The sequence below is a fragment of the Poecile atricapillus genome, chromosome 3 (genome assembly GCF_030490865.1).
Source record: "Poecile atricapillus isolate bPoeAtr1 chromosome 3, bPoeAtr1.hap1, whole genome shotgun sequence".
Lineage (NCBI taxonomy): Eukaryota > Metazoa > Chordata > Aves > Passeriformes > Paridae > Poecile > Poecile atricapillus.
The window spans coordinates 54,561,407-54,586,343 of NC_081251.1; the positions used below are offsets into that span (position 1 = coordinate 54,561,407).

General features: G+C 36.9%; 1 protein-coding gene across 6 annotated transcripts in view; it reads left to right on the forward strand.

Moving 5' to 3' along the window:
• LAMA2 (laminin subunit alpha 2) overlaps positions 1 to 24,937 on the forward strand; it is a 341,474-nt gene that overhangs the window by 184,211 nt on the left and 132,326 nt on the right. For all 6 annotated transcript variants that reach the window (XM_058834226.1, XM_058834227.1, XM_058834225.1 and 3 more), the window contains exons 13-18: positions 880 to 984; positions 1,620 to 1,831; positions 7,871 to 7,982; positions 11,485 to 11,598; positions 19,958 to 20,085; positions 24,795 to 24,881. In XM_058834226.1, coding sequence (XP_058690209.1) covers positions 880 to 984; positions 1,620 to 1,831; positions 7,871 to 7,982; positions 11,485 to 11,598; positions 19,958 to 20,085; positions 24,795 to 24,881 — 758 coding nt within the window. The remainder of the gene's footprint in view (positions 1 to 879; positions 985 to 1,619; positions 1,832 to 7,870; positions 7,983 to 11,484; positions 11,599 to 19,957; positions 20,086 to 24,794; positions 24,882 to 24,937) is intronic.

Here is a 24,937-nt window from a genome sequence, read left to right on the forward strand (position 1 = left end):
GAGAATAACCAGATTATTCTCTTTGTAAAAGACTCACAGATTTGCTCTGTGCTCAGCAGTAGGTATTGGAAGGGCAGAAGAATCCCTGTGATTGTAATATTCTCTATGAGGAGGCTCACATTGCACTGAAGTATGAGGCAGATGCATTTAAAACCCAAAATGTAGCTCTTGCAGGATTTGATTTACTTATGCTGCTTCCAATCAATTAACAGAAAGCACTATTTCTGTGTTGAACTCTCATTCAAGTCTGCAGCTTTTGATTTGCATCATACTACATTCCATTATTTATGGAATGGCTTGTGTCAATGCCATGATTCTAGGGGCTAAAAGAGCATGGAAAAAATATATTGCCATGTTTCAAGAGCCTGGCCATTGACTTCTCACATTGTAGTCTGAGTCAAATTGAGTGAAAGGGCTGAAATATTCTTTTAAAGTAAATTTATTTGACTCCACCAGGGAAAATTCTTACTTTATTTTAGGTTACAGTTCATTCTAAGAAAAACATCACAGCCCTTTTTTTTTTCTATTTTGGTAGTTTGCTCCATCAATGAAACTGAAGTTATTGAATTTTCTGTAGGTTGCTAAGGCTGCTGATACAGAGGCCAGCCTAAATGAGGACCGTATAACTGAACAAATGCACTGAAAGTCTCATGCAAGTATCTAGTGGAAATTTGTACAGATTTAATACCTGTTTCTGATTTCTCTGTTAGTCAGTGAGTTTAAGGAATTCGCAACCTTTGACAGCTGTAATCCTCAGGGATCTGCATGTGGTTTTGCAGCACTAGAAATCTACTGATGCTCAAGAAAACTGCCCCCAGGTGGTTAAGGCCCATTTTCTTTTATTTAATTAGTATTTTTTTCTGTCTCTTTATTCACCAGATAGCAGCTGCTGGAGGACATCTGAAATTTACAGTCTCCTATGACATCACAGAAGAAGAGGGAGAAACAGCTAAATTGATGGTTCAATCTGATGTTATCATAGAGGTAAAGTATTTTCTGCCAAAGAAAGAAATAAAGAAAAAGAAATAAAAAGAGAGAAAGAGATAAAAAGAGAGAAACAGACAAAAAGGGGAAGGGAATGTGGCCTTCTTTTTCAGATGTTTGGTGTGAAGTCTGGTGGTTGAGAACACAAAACAGAAGGGTGCACATACATTCAGCTAATTTCTAGTGTGAGAAAATGGATACACTTCTAAAAACTAAAACTAAAAACTTAAAGCTTCAATATCTCAAGGAGTCTCTGGTATTATTGCAGTAGCTTAGGAAAGTACAGTGCTTTCTGTTCATCAATGAGGAGGTGAAATATTTGGTCATTTGAGATTACACTTGGACATTCTTTCAGTAGATCTGTTCTTTTGCAGCTCAGTATTATATGGATTTGCTTTTGCTTATGTAGAGCCATGCACCATGACACTAGGTTTTATCTGAATAACCCAAACTTTCTTTTCCACTGCTTTTCAATTATATCAGGCAAGCCCATTTCAGATTTATGAAAAGTTAATATTATTCCTGATATTTGTTATTCTTTTAAAATATATTATTCAATAAATCATGCACCCCAAAGGGCTTTTTTTCATTACTTTTTTCATGTTTAAATCTCTCTCTTTCATGGCTCTCTCTAGGGAGGTGATTTGAAAATCAGCACTCCAAAAGGGATAATTCACCTGAAGCCTTCTGAGGAGCACACTGAAGAAGTTGTGTTGAAGCCAGAATCTTTCTCAGTGCATGGCACCGATGTTCCAGTCAGCAGGAGGGAGTTCATGACTATCCTTGCAAATGTGAAGAGGATCCTCATAAGAGCCACATACAGCAATGGGATGAATGCCATCTACAGGTGAATGTGGGGAATGGGTCCCTTTGTTATAGGCAGCTTCTCAAAAGAGTTGTTTTCTCTCTTCAGAGAACAAGGCTGATATAATTTAAAACACTCTAATTTATTATCATGAAATCCATACATTTATTTACACTTTCAAACTTTTGTTAGTATGTTTTTCATTTTTGGTAGACAGGAGGAGGAAGGCAACAGAAAGAAGCAGCCTTTTAAGAAAATGAAATTACATGGACTATTAAGGCATGAATGACAGTTCTATAAATATGTTTATTTTGTGAACACAGTAATTCCCATGTATATGGTAAATCATGGAGAGCAGTAATAACATGTTGAAGTAGGAAATGATATATTTCCTATATATTGTTTTTCCATTTAATGACCATACAGGGCTGCATTAACAGTGGACCAGAGAATAATATCCTGAGTCTCCAGGCTGGAAAAGTGCCTCAAGGGGAATTTTCTGTGTTTTTAATCAGTACCACACACAGAACTAGCTAATCCCAAAGCCTTTCCCTTGATTTATGTCAGGATGCTTCATGGACTGCTCAAATTCACTGATTTGATGTGAACTCTTCTGAGTCCTCTGATAAAATTAAAGACATATGAGATGATACAGTTGTTCTATTTCAGTTGCTGCAGTGTGTTTGAAACTGTAAAGCTCATCTTGCATTTCAAATTTTCCTAAGTGCATGAAGAAATACTCCAGATGGGCTAGAAGACGTCTCTCCTGATACTGTGTGATTAACATTAATAGTTAGGTGGCATAAGTAATATTTTTTAAATGTGTAATGGAATTGATTGCATAGTAGCTTTTTACTCACAAGGCATGAAACCTGAATGCTCTCTAATCTACACATCAGTTGATTCAGTGGCATAAGCCAATTTGGAATGGAGGGAGCTGATAGCACATTTAGTGACTATTTGCTGAGAGCACAGACACAGTTTTTGCTGTTGTGAAATTTCTTAAGCAATCTAACCGTCATTTGAATACTTAGGTAATTAAAATATATCCTAAATTGAAAGACAGGTTGTGTCAACAGCATGCAGTTTTCTGATTTGAGCTTTAGCAGTGTAAATTTTTTCCCTGCAAAAGAATTCATATCTCTTCAGTCTCTATCTTTTCCTGTGGTTAATTAGTATGTATTACATCTCTGTAAGTAAGTTTGTGAATCATAACTAGCTTGAGTTTGGGCCAAACTGCTTCCTAATTTGCTCATTCAGTCGTCAACCTTGTATTCTTTTGCATCTCCTTGCATCCAGTTTGAAAGGATGGTCCTTTTCATGATCCCTCAGCTTCCCACCCTGTTTTTTGAGGAGTGCCAAAACACCAGGCCAGAGCTCACATCTTATGCACTATGAGCAGACCATGAGAAGCTGTTAATTCACAGTTTACAGCTGGGACAGTGGGAGCTCATTGAGTGATGTCCTCTGCTCTCTTCTCATTCAAATAAAAAAAACCCAAACCATTACTCAGAATTTTCCAAACTAAGGGAGTGCAGGAGCAATTTTGGAGTGAACAGCAGGGGCTTTTGTGCTGTTTTTAAAGCAAATATGTAAGATCGACTTTCTTTGGGCCAGAGATCTTATTGAGTGGTATGAGAAATGCAAACTTTTAAAGGAGATACGTACGATTGACTTTGGCCAAAGGTGTTGCTAAATATTATGGGAAACGCAAACTTCAGTTATCAGAGGTTTACATATATTTGAGTACTGACATTTGTACTAGTAGGAGAAGGGGGTCTCTCCTACAAAAAGCACTTTGGCTGGGCAGTTTTGAGGAAAGGGAAGTGCTGGACGTGTAAAGGCTGCATCTTGCCTATACTGGGGAGCAGTGTGGGGTGGGATGGCTGAGATCCCCTCTGGGCAGCAGTGGAGAGCTCAGGTAAACACACACACGTAGAACTGGCACAATCTACAGAATGTGCCTTGTAAGATATGGCAGAGCTGTCTGGCAAATGTGGAAGACTATACATCACTGCCTGCATCCCAGATTACTGCTTTAGCCGTTTGGTCAGGCGTGGTGCCTCACTGTTTCACCATCTTGTTCATATTCAGCCTTTCAGAACAGTTTAGTGGTATGTTACAGATAATTTTCTGAAAGCATTTTTTAAAAATACACTTTGAGAAGAGCTCTGCAACGCAAATATAATTTAGGGTTTGCTTGTTGGTAGCCATCAACTTCTAGGTGTAGTGACATTATAGTTGTGAAGGTTGGTCCCTTAAAGACAGTGAGTTAAAAGGAGGTTAGGGGAAGGAACTGAAGGGATTTTGAAGAGTATCTATTTTTGCTATATTGCTGGTACATTTATAGCTGTCCCTCTGATTTCTCTTAGCAGAAAAGAATGCAGTGGTTGCTGTATTACTGTGTACTAAAGTAAACAATTTTATTCAATGCTCTCAGGCTGCTTATTATGGTTTAGCATGACAGAACAGAGGATATGAAATTTCAATCACAATTAAAGAGATTCAGTTTTTTCATCTTTGATTTAAGTGTAGTAGATAAAGTGGTAGTTTCACCTGTTAGGATGGGTTTTACAGGGTGAAGTCTCCTCAGAACAGTTTGTGCTCCCAGGCACCTGTTGTAGCAGCAACAACATCTACTGCCATCCAGCCCAGCTTATGATCTGCGGTGTAGGGATATTGCTGATTTTCAGGATGTGCCTCATTACTGACTGTTTTATACTCTCTTTGAGTTTCATTCATGCTAAAACATGTGCTCATAACAGTGCAAAGATGTGCTCATAACTCTTAAAGTCACGCAAAATAACCTTTTTGCCTACATTCTGCCTGTTTAGTTCTTCAGGGAAACTGTAGACCCAATGAGGAAGATATTCTTTGTGATATCTAGGGCTTATTAAGGACTCCAAGGGAGCTGATGTTCTCCAAGGGAAGACATTTTTGAAAAGAAATAGTGTAGAAAGCCTTAACAGATAAGTAGATATGAACTAAAAGATTTTTATTGTCTTTAAACAGGTATTTGCAGTAGATGGACGGATATTGCTCTTAGAGGGTTAAGAGGGTCTGGTGAAAAGACAGAAATATTACAGGGTTATTAGATCTGTCATGAATGACAGTTTCTGCCTCAAAGCACTAGCAGAATTATGCAACATTCTAATTAGAGATTGCTATATTAAGCAACCTGTTCATTTAAGTACCGAAAGTTTTCAAAATGGATAATGTCACCACATGTGTGAGGAATCCAAGGGTGCTGTTATAATCTGTGCTTGAAAAGAGACCAGAATGGAGGCACAGAGTAACTTTCTTGCAGGCATGTAGAAAGAGACTTAAGAATTCAATGGCCCTGTCTCCAGTTGGCAAGAGCTTTAATTTAAAGATCCTATTTTTATCCTTGTTTAGCCTAACCTACTAGAAACATTAGTTAATTTATTATGCTTTCAAGTATCCACTAAACAATATTAATGCAGTAATGCTGGGTTTGACTCAAGCATGGTTTTGTGTATGTTTTTTAGGTAATTTTAAGCTTGCAGTGTTGTTGTTACTCTGGCATAATTAGGAAGCTTTCTTATATGAGTGGGCAATTAGATGATCAAGTAGGATAAAAACTGAGACTACAGAAATGCAGCAATCAATCTGAAAGTGAACCAAGCTTCTGGGTTTAAAACCTAATCCTCCTCTAACTTGAGAGATCTTCCAAACAGTTGCAGTTAAGTCCATCTGTGGTAGAAGCAATGGGCCAAGAAAAGATAACTTTCTCATACTGTTTTGTTTCATCTGTTAGCTTTTGCTTCAAAGAAAGTTTAGTAGCTCTGTTTATTCAGTTTCAATTTTCAGAGTAGTCACTGATTGTAAGTGTTGCAAACATGCAGATAGGCACTGGAAATTGAAGTACTAAGGAGAATAGATTGCTTACAACCACATAGAAAGGAGTCAGTGCTAGACACAAGGAGGGAAGAAGAGGCCAAGATTTTTTTTTCCATATGCAGAATTGGCTCCAAGACAAATGAGCAATGATTGGGTCACTACTTCATGTGCCTTATGTAGCCAATATGATTCAGATGCCTGGCACAGCAGACAGTAAACTATGCTGATACTGCCTGAAATGTCCCCTTCCTTTTTAGTCTTGTTTGTTTTTAGGAGTCAACGGTTGCCTGCTGACAGTAACAGTCAGCTTAAATATTTGGTCTTGATGTCTAATCTCAAATTGTTCATGCATCTCCAGGATTCAGTGCCCCATTACTGCCAGCATTATGTATTTTAATGAATGCAGAATGGCATCGAGGAATCAAAATTGCAACATCAAAATGGGAGAAAAGAAAATCACTGCAGCTTTCTTCACTGAGTAACTGTTAATGCTAAAAACTGTTAAACACATTAAAATCCCATTTAGCAAATAGCAGAATGTAATGAAAATTGGAACAATTCAGTGAATACAAATGTGGGATAATACTGTGAGGATTGTTTCTGTATGTAAGTGCTTCTCTTTGTTCCAAGATCAATGCTTAAAGGGAACTAGCTGTAGTTCAAAGGAGAAATAAAATTTGACCTTTTATTTAAAAATTGTTTCTTCATTAGCACATTTTTTTCCTTAAAATTCTAGATTTTTTTTACTGGTAAAGTAATCACCATTTGACATTTAATATCCTAGAGATTTGTTACCTTATTGTAAAGAAAATTCAAATGAGCGATTGCAAAATAAATGTACAGCAATAGAGCGAGGGGATATACTGAAAAGTGAGAGAGAATTTGCTGAAGATATGGATGGGAATAAGCATCCTTCTCTTAAAACAATATCAAGAACCTTTTACAGAGGTTTTAGTATCACCAAATCAGATTGAAGTTTCTAACTGCATTATGCACAAATGTAGTCTCTCCAAAGCCCAGTCATATCCTTAGTGGTGGTAAAATTTCTATTCTTCTGAAGCTTCTATCTTAATTTGAGAAATCTGCCCTTTTTTTTTCCCCATTACCTTTCATGTTTAGCTTGTTTGGAGCAGTCATAAAATTGAGTGGGAAAATATTCTGTCATAAGCTTTCCTCCAACCACTGTAGTATCAACAAAATATTTTTCTTGGATGCTTTCTTGTCCAAGGTCATCCAAATAATTTTCAGGATTTTTTTGCAGCAAAAAAGATAAATGCCCTATTACGAATAGGAAAAACCTTTTTAATAAAATGTATTTCATGAATGAAAGGTATTTTCTGCTGAAGACAACTTCAAAACAAGCTCTCCAAGCAGCCCTAGTTATCAAACACTCTGTTAAGATTACTGGGTGAAAATAGAAGTAATTTAACTTCTGTAATATGTTAATGTTCCTTCGAATTCTCATAAGAATTAGACTCCCAAATCCCAGTTTCTCTCCGAAAAAAGATACTCTTGAGGTAAATTGCATCTGTTTCTGATAATAGCTCTAAGACTATCAAAAGGCTTCTGTGTTTTCTCTCGTCATACTTCCATGCTTTAGAAATAAAAGTCATGGTCAGTGTTCACCAAAACAACAGCTGTTTAGTACTTTTTTCTCTGCCATTAGGGGAACCAGGCTATATGGTAGAAGATTTCCTTTTTGTTTCATGTACATATGTTTTTCTCTCATATACGTAACACTTAGATCCTCAATCCTTCTGGACAGGGCTTACATCTTTTCCAGAGGTCAAATCTCCAGAGTAAAAATACCCTATATCCAAAACTTAGTAATGTATTATTTTAGAAAGCTGGGCTAGTGGTTCATAAATTTTGAAGACCCTGCTTAGTGTCAGATTTGCTCTATATGCAGCTGCAATGCAAGTTGGCACATGTGGCTCGCAGGCCAGGAATAGCCTTCTATCTCCTGGTACATTGCTGTAAGACTTTATTAATCTATTTTTATCTGTGAGTATCTGACCATAGTCTCCCTCACATGATGAACAAAAATAGTAACAAGCCTACAGACATATAGTTTAGCAAAAAATAGATTAATATGAAAACCTTCTTATTTTTAAGCAGGAAAACAGAAACAAGCCGCTGCATGTCACTATGAAGTGTTTGTTGCATTCACCTGCACACATCCATCTAATTTGCTGTTTTGCCTGTTTAATTTCTGTCCAGACTAAGAAGTGTTATTATGGAAGCTGCTGACCACACTTCAAGGGGGAAAACGGTAGCATCTGCAGTGGAGTTGTGTGAATGTCCTCCAGGCTATGATGGTACCTCCTGTGAGGTGAGTATCATGATGCAGTCTAGTTCAATATTGCTAACTGTGATAGTTGGAAGCAGGCAGTGGACCTGTGTTGGTAGAAAACAGTAAAAGATTTGTCCATTCTTGTTAGAAGTTTGCCATGGCTTGACTAGTTACTTTTATTTCCAGGTGATGGTTCATTATATCTGATAATTAAAATCCAGAATTTTACACCTCTGTGATGATTTCTAACTTATGAAAAGACATTTTGGTTCATAAAAAGGAAGCAGAAACAACGTGTGTACTCTTTAGCCCGTTGATAATACAAATGGATGAACACAATTAGAAAGAAAATGGCAGTTAGCTGACATGTTAACGAAGACAAATCAATTTATTTGAGTTAATGGGGTTGAGTTTCTTCTTTTGTTTTCCCAGAGCTATGCCATTTGCCTTGGAGTTGTTGAGAGTTGCATGTGCTCTTCTGAGGATTAGGTCACTGTATTTTGCTTCTGTAACAGATAATAATGTAGACACATGGTCAGAAAAACACCCACTTCCCTAAGAAGGAAATTAGTTCACACAGAATGTGTTCATACAAGTATACGTATGATTAATTACCTCACGTGGGCATCGCTTGGGGTAAATAGAAGCCAAAAAAACATTCTTCAAAAGCTTTGCCTTTAAGGAAATAGTTTCAAACACCAAGATGCTCTGCTTCACAAAACTACAAACAATATGCCATTTACACAGGCACTCTAGGCATTTGCTTGTCAACTCTCTTTTTCTTTAAAAATTTTCATGCATATATGTGATATTTAGGGTTTAGAGTCTACTCTCATGCCAAGTGTGGTTGGTTGTTGCTGGGGCTAGATGAACTACTGCAGAAAGAAGGCCTGAAGGAATTAATGGATATTCCTATCACTTCCAAAATGGTACAGATGGAAAAATAACTAGAGAAGAATAGTTTTTGCCTTGGCTGAGAAATAATTTTAAAGCCTGGCCATTATCTGTCTGTTAAATTATTTTAAGAAAAATGCTAGATGTAGTGTCACTGTGTTTCACACTTTTAGAAACTTGTCCATTTATTCTCCCAGTGCAGATTTAAGCGTGATACCCAAGAGAGTAATTAGAAAAGCCCTGATTTCAGATATTTCATTATTTACTTTTGTTTTAGAAGCTGAAGGGCTTGGGTAGAATTCCTGTCTTGGTGTTGCTGAAATTGTCTGTCCAACATTATGTCCTTCAGTGCTAAACCTTCTTTTCAATCATAAACAGTCCCTGAAATTTGATACATTCTCCGTAAGTGATTTGATTCATACTCCAGAAGAGAAAGCACATATATATAGAGCTGCAAATTTAAAGTTTTTATGCATGCTAGTGAGTATAGGGAAAAAAAAAAAAAAAGTCATGTTTAAGATTTCCAGACAGATAGTATTTAAGAAAGTATGGAAAGAGAAGTTTAAAATGTCTTTCATTTTTTTTCCCAATATACCACTTTTGTTTCTTCTTCTGAATACTTTCAGCCTTGTTCAACATTTTACTTCTGCCAGTTTCAACCAATCAGAGTACCATTTTTACTGATTTTGTACCGTTTTTCAGTTCTCTTCATTATTTAATTTAATGTATGTATTTGTCTACTGCATAATGATGATGTGGTGCCTGGAATAGATGCTGCTATGCCATATATGCCACACTAAAAACAACTACTATTTTCTCATTTTCATGCAATGAAAGTTTTGATATGATCTGACTTCCAAAGACAACCAATCCCATTTAAATTATGATGTCTCTTCTAAGGTTTTCCATTATATAAATTTGAAATTTATTTTTTACTAGTCTCTGGCCAAATAAAATTCTATACATTTTTGTATGTGTAGGAACACAGAATTCCATAAGCACAGGTAAAGCAGATAAAATTTCAAATTCTAATACCAGTTGGACCCCTTTGTGATAGTTACTTTGCTCCACTCATGAATTTTCTTGCCTTTGTCAACATCACATCTAGTTGCTCTTCTCCCTCAGATTTGTTCCCATTCTCTGTTCTCTTTTACATCTGCTTCAGAAGTTGTGTTTCACTTGCATAACTATGATGATCAAGAACTTTCCTGACTGTTGAATGTTACATCATTTCGTTTCTTGAGATCTCAATCTGTAATATTTTAGTTCTGAGCCCTGCTATTGATATTTTATGTCTAAGCTCTTAAAATTAGTGACTTTTGGAGCCTTGTCTTGAGCAATATCATGTGCATCTGTGCACAAGAGATTATTTTCAGTCACCAAAAGTGGGAAAAGATTTATAGATTTATGCAGAAAACACTTGCATCTCATGCCACAGAAAGAAAAATACAGCAATTTCTTTTAACCTCTTTTTAGGTTTTGGATTTTATAACTCTAGATTTTTATTTTTTTTTGTATTACAGGGTTTTCTTAGGAATGTGTAACCAAGAATGTAAAGAAGGAAAAATAAGGATAATATCTCAGGTTTAGGAATGGTTTTTTTTTAAATCATAATTTCAATTAATCTTTAGATTACTTAAATTTTCCAAGTGTAAGACAAAAAGGGATGTCTTTATTTTTATAAAGAAAAGTCTGTTTGTTACCTTTTTGGAGAGTGTATGTGAAGGGGAAAGTATTTTCTTTATTAAATGATACTTTTAGTATTCTGTCAGTGCAAAACTTTCTCTTTGTACTATCCAGATGGTTTTGAAGGTTATAAATCTGTCATGAGCTATTTTATCTTATGCAAAATTATTGGATCACATGAGCAGTCTTACTGTAGAAGGATAGTTTGCAAAAACTATGAAGCCATTTGTGAGATATATAGTAAGGAAGACTGCTGCTTGACATCTTATTATGAGCAAATGGAATAGCTGAATTTTCGCTGATGAATCACAGTTGTATGGTGCCACTTTACCTACAAAATTACTGGCCATGCATTTAATATTGATTTGAATTTTACATTTCAAAAAGAAAATTAAAAAATCAGAGCAGTTTCTTAAAGTGAAATTACTACCCTTTAAGGACCACAATTTGTAAATAAAAGGATAGCCTTGTTTTCAGCCTTTGCTTTATATCAGTGTAGCCTTCTACTGGAGTCCTAACAGGACTAAATGGTATTTTAATTGCTCTTTGTGCCTGAACTTCTCAGAGAACATTTTTTGTTGTTTTGAGGGTGTTTTTTTCCTCCTTCTCTCTCCTTCAGTATTTCACCTTCTGGCTGTTTTTCAGTCTGTACCTCTTGCTTTCATGCTGTCATATTTCAGTTCTTCATTTCTCTGCTTTATTTTACCATTTCAGAAGAATGATCAAGTTAACGCTTCCTCTAATCTCACACCTGCTGCTAAGGCTAAGGTCAGTGCAAAGCCACAGTACCAGAATGAAGAATTTTCTAGGGAAATGTTGGTATTTTTATTCATTTGGCAAGTATGTTTTTTGTGTGTGCAAGCATCGAACCCAATAGAACTACAAAAATGGGATTTTTAAAAATCCCATTCCTTCCTCTGTTCAAACTAGAATTTAAGTTTTTATCTAATTTCTCTTGCAGTCATGCTGGCCTGGACACCGGCGTGTGAATGGCACGATCTTTGGTGGAGTTTGTGCACCCTGTACGTGCTTTGGTCATGCAGATGAGTGTGATGACATCACAGGAGCATGTCTGGTAAGTGTCCTTACAGGAAACAATGGACATGGCCAACATCAATCCAGTATACCTGTGCAATTGAATTAGTGACCTCTGAGACCTGGGATAATCAAGAACAAGAAAGCCAGTGAGTAACAGAGGAGGTCTTCATGTTGAGGTAAAGGATCCCCTCATACCAAATTACAGTATCTTTAACAGTTAAGAAAGGAAAAGATTTTATTTATCACATAGGGTCTATGTTTTAAAATACAATAGTTTTAAGGTATGGCATGGAGAAGGCAGCAAATGTATGAATACTTCATCGTGCAAGATTTATCTTCCCCTCACATTTGTCTCCTGCAGTATATTCAATTTATAATATGTAGCAGGTAACTTTGTAAATTATGTTCGAGTTTGATGAGAAGATATTGTTAATGTGTTCCTTCTTCTAAATTCATAGTAAACCTTGAAAGAAAACTAAATGAATTGTACTTCAGAAAAATAATAAGCCATATGATATCAGCTAAATCAGATTCTTTTTTTTTCTTGTAGACTTTGGAGATTTTTATGTAGTTACCTACTAATTCAGCAATTAAATTGGTGATATTATCCATAGTAAGCCTACCAGCACACCACTGTTTCCTGCCTGTTCAGTAGCCTTTTGGAATGGGTGAATTATGCTGAATATACTTTTCTGATTGACTCAAGGGCATTTTTAGTTTTATATTGTCTGACATGGCATGAAGCTTGAAACAACATGTCTAATTTCATTAGTCTTGCAGAAGCACAATTTAAGCCAGTGCCAGTTTAGTGGGATATACTCTCATTTCCCTGCAGAATTTCAAGCAGACTCTGTAATGTGCATGTTTCTAAATGTTCCCTTTTATTTCCTTAAGAAAAACCTGCTGGGAAAATGCCAAAATGAAAATTCAGGCTTTTTCCAATATAATTTGGCACTTAGAATTATTACTGTTCTTCCTGTTTTGCTCACAGAAGATGTTTAATTGCATTGCAGTGCAAAACAAGATATCCTTAATGTGTGGATCAGTGGATTTTTCAAATTGCTTTTTCATGAATAGAAGCTTAAAATTATTCTCAATTTAATTATACTGTAAGCCTCAAAGAAGAACCTAGAATGAAAAACATGTTTGATGTGACAGTCATGTTTTGAATCTTTCGCTTAATACTCAGTGAAAATGTTTATCACTAGGGTAATATGAATTTGTGTTTCCTGACAATTTTTTTTTTTTTGCATTAATGACCATATTCTCCAGCAACAATATTTATAATACCCATGTGGGATAAAATCAATTAACAGGAGAAAAAAGGAAGGAAGGGTCTTGTTTAAGATATGCCATAACTGTTGCCTATTTTTCTTAGGGGTACATAACTAGATGTAACTTCTGAGGTTGTTGGCTTCTGTGTCTTCAAGTTTTAGTCCCTGCACAGCTTCCCTCTTTATTTTTGTCTGTAGCACCAGCCTGGATAAAAGAGAAGGCTACGTAGGCTGCTTATTGCTTCTTGTGGTTTTTGGCTGATGTGAACTGTTGACTCAGGCCATGGAGCTCCCCCTTCTGATGTTTCAAGGGTGCTGGTGTAAGATAACAGAGCACTGACAAGGAAGTGGAAAATAACCAGCTGAAGACGCACTTTCATCTATTCACATTATCAAGCACTCTGTATTTTATGTGTTCTGTAGCTTATACTAGATCAGGCTATAGAGAAGAGGTGCACAGGGAGCTTAAAATCAGTTCTGGATTTTCTTACAACTTTGAAAGCACTGTAAGTCAGATCGGTTAGTATCCATGCAGGCTATTAAATGCTGCTATTCAATTTGGATCATAAGCCTTTTGAAGTGAAAGAGAGAGAAGTCTGAATGCTGAAAAAGAGAAATGTTTCACATCAAAGGCATTCTTTCTATTGAGGTTTACACAGCCTTTCGGCCTCCTTATTATTATTCATGGTGTTTGTTCAGTAATACAACAGACAATTTAGGCACCTAATTTACTGATATGATACTTCTTTTTGCTCTTCCTTAGCTTTGAAATGTAGTTGAAAAGAAGCTGAAATGTGTTTTTGACTCATGATAAAAGCTCAAATCATCAGCTTCGACACAGACCTGTATAAAAAGCTCATTTTAACTTATATCTTCCAGTAACCTGCAAAGCCCTTTGATCCCCACAGCAGCCATAGAGAGCTGCACGATGCCTCGTTCTCGTTACCATTGTGATATACATAAGTGCTTTGGTACACAGGGAAATTTGGAACATTCTTTTGTAATATAATTTGAAATATTCTTTTGTACTATTACACACACACATTTACAGTAGCTTTAGGAGGCTGGTTAAACCTAAACCTTGTGAAAAGCAAGCACATTTCAAGGTGTTTCATTCATTGAAGGATTCTATGTTCCTGTTAGTAAGCCCAGAGGAAGTGGGTCTTTCTCCCCAAAGTTATGCTCAAATTGCCCTGAATGGGCAGTCCCTGCTGGCATCCTTTTCAAGTTGTATTCCTCTGTGTATAAACAGTGTATACCATGTAGGATGAGGCCGGTGTCAGTGCTGGTGGACATGTGCTTTAGACAGTGTTCATCGCCAGAGTGACAAAATGTCTTTACCCATCTTCATATATGCCAAAACAAAATGATATGTCCTAGCTAAATGCAGTATAAGCTCTTGCTCAAGTAAAGATATGCAAAGCCTCTGCAACATCCTGATTACATTTGTATTGTTACCCAGGAATGGGAATTGTCTGTGTCATCTTGACATTACGGTAGTTTGAAAATTCTAGAAGAGCTTATTCATGCTTCCAAAGGCAAAATGCCTTTGTCTGGTCTAGACAGCTCAGAAATATACTAAAATAGGCACCCAGGCTTACTTTCTTGAGCTGTTTTTAACAGCTTCCCTGGTTGTCTCTGTAACAGGTATCCTGAGGAAGGGCAGCAACATGCCAAATGTGCTATCTTGGACTCTGTCATAATCCCTGTGTAAGGTTTTATTTTCATCACTAGCATTCTATTCTAAATGTTTCTTTCCATGTTCATATGCATATGAACTGCATAAGCAGGAGTGGTTTTCACTGTGAATTTAGGGTTCCCTGATATTGGACATAAAGAAGTTCATTTGGTTTCTTCCGAAAAAGGAGAGCTGGCTCAGTAGGAAATGGTGGAAAACACTCTCCAGGACATCAGCAAGGAAGTTTGTAGGGAACAAGGTCTGAGTCATACATAAACTTTTGGACAAAAATAAATCCCACAGTTTTAATTATACAGAGTTTGTCTAACTGAAGTTTAAAGATGTTCAGAGGTAAAAGAGGTACAGAAAATTAATACATTCAAAATAGTGTGAGATACAACTGAATTCATTGTCTTGAATTGATTTTGGAATTGAATGCATAAGTATTTGGACATTAAATTGTTCCTGGCCTCAAAGTCTGTGAAAAAAAGCATGGCTATAACCAAACTACTAGATCAATGTGTTGGAACAACCCCTATTTCCACGGGAGTAAAAAGAAAGCAGATATAATGTACTGAGCAGGTTAGAGAAGTTGAGCATGATCTATTTTATATCCAGTCTCATGACATGAAAAAAAACAGTACCGTTTTCCTATGAATGTGCAATTAAGACATCAGAGGCTTAAGCATGCTTTAAGGAAATAATCTCAGTATAATTAGACATTGCTCAAACCAGATGATGTTCAAAACCATTGCTGTACATTTGGCAAGTTTCAAACTGAGATTCAGCCAATTGATATCAAGAAAGCACAAATCTTTCATGAGTGTTGATATTTTTAGAAGGACTTGTCTACTTCAGTACTTAAAGTACTGGTCTGTAAATGTGACAGATTAGGAAGAAGTTTTATTCATCGCTGAAGAGAACAGGCAGATCAGGTCACATCTACATACTACACAATCTTTGTTCTTTGTCCTGTAAGGTCCAAAATGGCTCAGGGAGAAAAGTATGGGATACACAAGATCCTTATTTCTCAGATAAACTAACATGCACAGTATGGTACACTCAGATTTTGGTTCCATATATGTGGGGTTCTCTTTTTTTGTTTGTTGGTTTTTAAATTTAAATATTGATTCATTGCTTTTGAACATGCTGGGGACCATCAGTACTAGTCACTTTTTAAGCACTGCCTGCTAAGGGCACAGGAGCAGGCAATTCCAAAATGTCAGAAATCAAACAGGCAGAAGGCCAGCTTGGCTGAGCAGGGATCTTATTTTGGAGATAAGGCGAAAAAGGAAGGTGCATGCGGTGGAAACAAAGTCAGGTGATGTGGGAGGAGTACAGAAATGTTGCTTGCCAGTGTAGGGGGAAAGTGGTGTGATCAAAGCTCAGCTGGAGTTGAAGCTAGATGGAAATATGGAGGGCAATAATAAGTTTTTTTTAAAAAGTTAATGGCAGAAGGTAGTGCAGAAATAACATTGGCCCACTACAGGAGGAAGATGGTCCCCTCACAAAAAGGCAAGGCAGAGATGTTTAATTCTTTCGTTGCCTTTGTCTACAGCATTGATGATGGGCTAAAGGGGTCCAAGTGCCTTCAGACCATGGCTGTGAGCATGATAAACTCTCAGTGTACATGAACTAGTGTGGCATCTACTGGATACGTATAAGTCTATGGGGCCTAATGGGATCCAGGAAAACTCCAAGAGCAGGCTGATGTCATCCTGAGGCCTCTCTCAATGATTTTTGAACAGCCTTGGAAATATGGAAAGACCCTTGTTGAGAGGAACCTGGCTAACATTTGAATTTTCAAAAAGGACTAGAAGGATGGCATGGAAACTGTAGGCCTGTCAATCTCATTTCAGTGTTTGGTAAAATTATGGAGAAGATTTTTCTGGGAGGTATTGAAAACCACCTGAAGGATGGTGCAGTCATTGGTCACAGCCAGAATGACTTCATGAGGGGACAATCCAGCTTATCAAATTTAATTTTCTTTTATGACAAGGTAACCCATCTAGGTGATGAGGGGCAGCCAGTTGATGTAATCTTTCTGGATTTCAGTAAAGCTTTTCATACTGCCTCACAGGATCCTTCTGGGCAAAATGTCCAGCACACAGCTGGATAAACATTTCATGAGATAGGTGAGCAGCTGGCTCATGGATCAGGCACAGAGGGTTGTAGTGGATGGGGTCACATCAGCCTGGCAGTGTGTCACTGGTGGAGTTTCACAGGCTCCATCCTCAGCTCTGTGCTCTTCAACATCTTCATAGCAACTTGGATACAGAACTCAAAAGAGTACTATGTAAGTTTGCCAGTGTTACAGAACTGGGTGAAGCTATTGACTCCCCCGAGGGCAGAGAGAACTTGCAGAGAGACCCAGAGAAATTGGTGAGATTGGCAATCACCAACCAAATGAAGCTTGACAAAGAAAAGTGCTGGATTCTGCACAAGAGATGGGACAACCCTGGATGTATGTACAGACTGGGGATTGAGAGGGTGGAAAACAGTGCTGTGGAAAGGGACCTGAGGGTCCTGGGCCATGACAAATTGAACATGAGTCAGCAGTGCCCTGGTAGTCAGGAGGGCCAACCCTGTCCTGCGGGGCATCAGGCACAGCATGGCCAGCTGGGCACGGGAGGGGATTGTCCTGCTCTGCTCTGAGCTGGGGCAGCTTCATGTTGAATATTGTGTGGCATTTGCAGTGCCACAAGATAAAAAGGACATTAAGCTATTAGAGAGTGTCCAAAGGAGGACTACAAAGATGGTGAAGGGCATTGAGGGGAAGCCATATGATGAGTGGCTGAAATCAATTGATCTGTTCAGCCTGGAGGAGACTGGGGGTAGACCTCATGGCAGGTACAACTTCTCTTTAGGGGAAGAGGAGGGGCAGGCACTGATCTCTTCTCTGTGGTGACCAGTGACAGGACTCAAATGAATGGCTTGGAGTTGTGTCAGGAAAGGTGTAGGTTGGGTATTAGAAAAAGATTCTTCACTCAGAGGTTCATTGGGCACTGGAACAGGCTCCCCAGGGCAGTGGTCACAGCACCCTTGACAGAGCTCAAGAGGTGTTTGGACAACACTCTCAGGCACATGGTGTGACTCCTGGGGAGCCCTGCACAGGGACAGGAGTTAGACTTGATGATCCTACCAGGTGTGGATATTCTATCGTTCTGTGATTGTGAGGAATTAAACACAGAGGACTGGATTGAGTAGGAGTAGACACAGTACATGGAAATAACTGATGTTAAAATGCCAGAAAGTACTTCATCAAAGTGAAGGTGGTCCGGTCTTTGTAACAAGAAATTTTGTCCTACAAAATGGAAAGTTTCAGGTGTTTCACTTTAAAAAAGCAGAACCTGCAAATACCACTCAGCAAGAGATGTAGTGTATTAGCTTCTCTCACTTTAATAACATCCTTGACATATAAACTGTTCATATTCTTCAAAAATGTTAAGATATGTCTGAGGATATTTAAAGCTAAACTTATCACAAAAGAAGAATCCATTATTTTTCAGAAAAAGTACAAATAATTTGACATGATGTCTTTAAAAAGTTGAATTGCAGAGGATTTTTCTTTTGAAACACTTAAATTATCTTTGTCACATCTTCTTTTAAAAGCATATTGTTCCTGGCTACTTTTTTGGTATGGCTGATAGATTCTTTTTGAATGTCAATGTTTGAAATACCAAACAAATGGATTAGTTAACTTATGGAAGCTGATTTTAACCCATCTGGCTGTTCTAAAGCTGTAATTTTAATTGATTAAGTGTTTCAATAATTTGGTATTAGCTCACAATCTACAAATTATGTCAAAATATAGTATAGTGATTGAGGCTTTCATTTCAAATATATGATGATTGTATGCGCTAGTAATAAGAATTCGCCCTTGAAAACAACAAACAGTATTTCTGGAGGCAAATGCTTTTGATGCCAGTGCACTCATGACTAAAAAGGGCATTGTGCTTTTTCAGCTGTCCAGGTGCAGAGCACAGTGCAAAAAAGCTTTGTACAAATCTTTGCAATCCCGGAAAGCTGTGAAAAAGGAATCAGTGTTCTTTAGAATACTGTCTGTTTCCTTATTGAGGATAAATTATGTCTTCCAGACAGTAAGGCTGTTAAATAGCAATCAGTACCATATGCGTGACTTACTAAAATGATAAAACAATTTTAAAGTGTTCTTGAAAAACTATTTTAAATTAAATCTTAGGTTTGAATGTGCCCACGCTTAAAAAGAAAACCAAAAAACAAACAAAAACAAACCTCCAGAGTTCTTAAGGTGTAGCTTGGGTGGAACATTCTAGATTTGATGTGGCCCATAGCCTAAAACACAGCAGAACACACCCCATTAACAAAAATCTCTGTTATGGCTTTCATTTTGGCCTTTTGAAGTTGACATAGGCATTTTCAATCCCTTTTTCAGTCCAAACCAAGTACATCAACATGGCATTTAATATCCAAAACCATTCCTACTACTTTCTTTGCTTCTGTATTGTGAAAGGGCTACACTTGAGTATCTTGTGGGAAATAGCAGTAAGAGGAATAGTGTGGTGTGCTAGTAGTGTGGGGCGAAGAAAGAAAACAGAGAAGGCCAAAAAAGTCTTTTTCTGAATCTATTATGGATTCTGTGAAATGACATAGAATTTCTAGATTCTATATGGTGAGAGGGAAGAAGACTAGAAAGGGTAATTACTCTTGAAAACTTGGTTCTTACAGGTCATCGTGGAAAGCTTTTTCTCACAGGACCGATTTCCATTCTGCTGAAAGATTGTTTAATTTGAGATCAGCCAACAGCTATATACAAAAATGCAAATGTAGTACTGCCATTTTTATACTGCATATTTCATATGCTCAGCTAATTTCTCTCCTATTATGCAGTCACATAAACGAACACAAACTGTTGGATAGCACCCTATACATGGTATACTTGTTCTCCCTTCTACTCACGAAATAGAGGCTGGATTCTATTCTAGGAAGTAAGAATTAAGTAATTCAGGCTTTGCTACTGTTTACAAATACTGATAGCCATATGCCTTGTAAAATCAACTAATGCACATATATGTCAAAAGTAATAATTAGTTTTTATAAATTATATTGTCTGCATTATATTTTTTGAATCAACATCTGAAAACTGTTTGTCGCAAAATATGGCCTGTTGCAAGACTGCGTTACTAAACCTGTCTTATGCTGCTTTGAAATTTGGTTTTCTTTAAACAAGCTAAAACAATAATACAGCTGTAGTGTGGTGTAAATTTAAAGGTTTTCTGTTAAATATTCTTTTTGTTTTACATGGAAAAAAGCTATCCACAAGAACATAACAAAGCACTGATTGTGACAGCTAACCTGTAGAACTGTTTCTCAACAAGCAGCAGAAAATAGGGATAAATGTTGCAGACCTTTTTCCATATGCAAGTTGTCTAATTGTCAATTTGTACTTTACATCTTCTGTTTAGAACTGCAAACACAACACAGGTGGTGCATATTGTGATAGATGCCTGCCTGGCTTCTATGGTGATGCAACTAAAGGGACAGCTGAAGACTGTCAATTGTGTGCTTGCCCCCTAAATATACCTTCTAACAAGTAAGTTGAATATTTATTGCATATTGAACTTTTCCCCTTAGTAAATTGCATAATTTCTTAATTTATATTTTTACATGTATGCTTTTCCCTTTCAATCAAATAATATATTCTGCAATATAAACTTTTATTTTTATGATTGTACAGAGTGCTTAACTAGGCAGATGAAGAAAAAGCTGGATGAGAACAAGGTAGAAAGAACAACACAGAATTTGGATGACTGCGTTTCAAATTAATTACTAGCATTTGCTTTTCTGTCCTCCTTAAGGGTAATTGTTTCTAGTTTTAAAGCTGAATTTGGAGATTTGACATGTGGGGTTTTTTCTGCTTTTACTTTTCCCTTTCTTCCAGTCTACATTATTGGCTTCATCCCTAGATATTATAAGTGAAAATATTTTGTCAGCATATCTCAGAAAAAAATATTGTACATTTGTACATTTGTTTTATTTAATGACAATGGAAGTGAAAAGTTATTCAAAATTCTGATCTAAGAACCAAAGTTTCCTTAACTACAAAAGCTTGTCTGTGCTACTCCATCGCTTAACTTAATAGACCAAGTGGCTTGAACATTTTTTCATTGGTTTTGTCACAGACAGTACCTGGAAAATAATAGTACCAAAAGCATTTTACATGATGTACCTGAACAAAACCGTTCTGAATTTTGTGTGTGGAATTGTATCCTATTAAAATTGCACTGATCAGAGCAGAAATAGTCTAAGCATCTATGAGCGGAAATTCCAGGGGATTGTAGCATGGGAGCCTGCCTTCCTGTTAACACAGCTCTTGAGTTGGGTTTATTAGATATATATATATATATATATATATATCTATCTGCTTATATATCTGCTGCTCAGGCATGGTTCTGCTGACATTCTCATTACTTGCTATTTCCTTGCCTCAGTAATCAATTATCTTTCTCTTGTTTGAGAACACTGTGCTGACAAAGAAGGAAAAACGCTATCACATTTCTGTCTTGCACAGACATGCAACAAACCAAGTCAAATAGATTGAATTTAGGTTATGACTGGCAAAGTGCCTGGAGACCTCCATTACGTAGTTGTCATAGTTCTGGGTGCTTTACTTTCCTATTTTGAAGTTAACAGTCCCCTTTTTAATGTTTAGTTTTTTTGAAAAAAATAACAGGAACAGAACAAACACGCAATATAAATGTTCTTTGAACTGTGAAACTGTGTGGGTCCTGAAGTCTACAAAGTTTAGCTTTGTAGAACTCACTATAAGGTTCAAGCTCTCATGATGTTACAGTCTAGACCAATTATTAAATTTGTTTATGAAGAAAAAAGGGGTTTTAAAGATTTAATGTGTTACTTGAAGGCTTTTAAAATATTTGTTGCCAATGAGTTTGTTGTGCAAGGGATAATATTTGCAAACAGTTCAGATACATTCATGTGAAAAATAAACTTTTGCCAAGTTCATGTCACTGTGCAGATGTAGTATATGTCATGTTCTTTCTGAGTAACTGAAAAAGTGACTAATTGTGTGTACAAATTATTATAAATAGCTGTGTATAGATTTTAATTCCTGAAGTATTTAATTCCTAACATGATATGACAGGACATTTGTAGGTTTCTAAGCTTAATACCTAAGTTCCCACTACATAGAGAATATTGTCCATGTAATGAGCCTGTGACATATATTTCTATTAAGAAATAAGTTTTATATTTTACAGCAGTGTCACATTTATTTATAATGTTTATAGTGGTTCCCTTCACTGTTGTCACAGCACTCGACTCTTTCTTTGCAATGCCACATAAAGTGGCATGTAGAAATGATGTGGTGATTGTGTTCTGTCATTGACTTCAGTGGATTTAGCTGCTGCTAATTCCCTTTCCTGTTTCCTAATGGCAGGAGTTTCCATATGCAGTCACTGAAGCCAGTCATGTGCCTTCTGAAGCACAACAGTCATAAATGGCTTGCCATATGTCAGAAAAGAGCACTTGGCCAAATCAGGAAACAAAAATTAAGTTGTCTAAGCTTGTTTTCTACATCCTGGGTTGTATTTTCCTCTTTTTGCGTATATCTTCATATATGTGTTTATGTGATGCAGATGAAATCAATACCTATGTTATAAATGGTCTTTGCAATGAACACATGACTCCTTCATCCTATGTCTTCTTGTAAATAAACCACTCTTAGAAACTGTTTGAACATTCTTAGTCCTCAAGCATTTTCAAAGGAAATTATTTTTCCCCCATAATTTCTAAAAAATACAGATGTTTGGGATAATTTCTGCTCTTGATGTAGACATAAATTTAATATGGGTAGCGAAGACTTTGACAGGAATGCTTTATCACTGGAAATGGGAGACAGAACATCTCTCATTCAGCCTGGGAAGGTCAGGAGTAAATTCACAGCACATGAACTAAGAATTCAGGTTGATCTCAAAATTTTAATTTTTTCTGGGAGAATTAGATAAAATCACAAGCATATTGTCAGGGGATGTTTTCTATAACACACTAGGAAGCTTTTAGGACGCCCTGTCTCCCAACACAGACTTATCACATGCATACCCATACTGTGTATTCATACTTGTCCTGTGTCCTGACTCGTATTAGTGTCGTTACCATATGAGAAAACTGTAAAGAGCAATGAGATATCAAGAAGGGGACTACAGTTTTTTGAACCTTGTTTTGACAAATCAATACTCACAGTTCATTAGTGTTTAGCATTAGTGAGTAATGAGATTCTCAATATCAGGAAGATAAACTCTTCTTTTCTCAGCCTGCTGTCATATATTTCCTTTACAGCACGCAGATGGGAATTTCTCAATATATTAATGTTTAGTGTTGAAATGTGGTCCAACTAATAAGTCATAGAAAGAATCAAGGAGGCAAGGTCTGAGCATAACCCTTAAAACATGGAAATTCTACTATTCATCATTACTGCTTAGCAATGATAAGTATATTATCATTATTATTATCATCGTTATCATCCTTACAATTATTATCATTATTATTTTTAAAATGTATGCAGTTAAGTTCAGAGCTCTTGGTGGAACTTTAGCACAGTCAATTTTTTACAGTGCTGTAAAGAGCTGTGATAGCATCTCTACAAAGTTTCCCATGAAGCTCTTAGAAAGAGTGAGGTTGGGACTGACAAGCAGGAACTTACTTGAAGTCAGGTGCTGCTGATTATATTAAATAATAATGTGTGCCTTCTTTGCTATTAAAGAACACAATGAACAATTACTGTTTCTTCAACTGACTCTTCATCCATTTGTCAATCTATTATTAAGTAAATGACATTGCAAAATAACACAAACATAATTCTTATTGAAAAGAGAAAAATCCCAGCACCTCTCTATATTTATTGGACCTGACCATCCCACATTTTTCTTACTGATCTCTTATATTTGTGGGATAACACAGAATAAAGAATAACTGAGGACAGATCACAGGATAGGTGACTCCAGAGAAGTGGGATCTAGTCACTAGAAGCTCATCACATTAAATGATGCTAATTAAGCTTTTCTGTCCTCCCTGGGCCTATTGCTTTCCAGAAACTGTTATGATATACCCTGCTTTAATATATCCAAGGTCAGATTATGTCTATTTGTTATTATTGTAGCATGCACTGCTACCTTGAATATACCTTCCTTCTGCTCTTTATTGGAGCAATTCCACTGCTTCTCAAATTCTGTTTTCCTAGGTTATAAAAGATAATTTAGCATCTTTTTTCCATGTTAGTGCTTTGTTTTCCCCTTTGAATGGTCACCCTGCTATGCACCTACTCACATTCTTTTATTTTTTTTCTTTTTCTACTTTTCTGTTTGGTCAATTAGAATTGATTACCATTATTTAGATGAGGCTTTATAAAGATGCTCGTATGTCTCTGTCTCTAATAATCATTACAGAATTACAGAAGAAAATATTATCTCTTCTTCTGTGTAGTATCTTTTAGTGTGTCAGAAGGTTTCTTCAGAAAAGTGTGTTAAGGGAGAAAGACTATGGAAAGCAAAATGCTAACAGTGAAGGAACAGCTCAGAGTTAAACACAGGCATTGAGATGTGGAGTTTGCAAATGTCTACAGTATCCTTGTTTACAAAAAGAGACAAAAAAACCCCAAAAAACCAAACCAGCCAAAAATAATTAGAGCATAACAAAGAGGTAAAGCTTTCTAGTCTGCAAGTTATTCTTAAACTTCAACATGCCTGTGTGGCCTGTTGCTTGAGGTCACTGGCACTCGATTAACTCAAGTACACTCCCTGGGAAGCTGTACCAGATATTTCCCATTTTGCCCCTCCCCTGTCTTGTTCACTGGGTTCCTTTCACAGCTGACTATACACAAAGTTAACTGAGCTTTTAATTGGTTGTCCTTCAGAAAGATTTATATAGGGGCCAATTATGGCACAGATTGTTTTGCCAGTCCCTCAGGGGCACAAACAAACAGCTGTACATTCCTGCCTTTTTAATGGTATCCAGACCTCTCACTGGCAGGCTCAAGTCCTGTAATAACAGGCTATTGGGATGCTGCCATCCACTGCTCTATATTCAGTGTCACAGAAATAGCAGAGTCATTCCAAATTCAATTTGCTGGAGTCAAACTTAAGCCCAATGTCCTAGACCAGAATCACTTTTCCTGGGCGCTGTTTTGCAAATTAACAATCTCTGAAGTGGGAAGAGAGCTATGCTGCTAACCGTGTTTTCTTTATGTTTCTTCCTTGTCCCTCTTCTTTCTCAATATCAACAACACAGCTTTAGCCCAACGTGTCATTTTGACCGACATCGTGGATTAATGTGTGATGAATGCCCAGCTGGCTATGTGGGACCACGCTGTGAAAGGTAAGCAGGCACCATGCTTTTAGTCATATGAGACCTGAAACAAAAGTATTGATCAC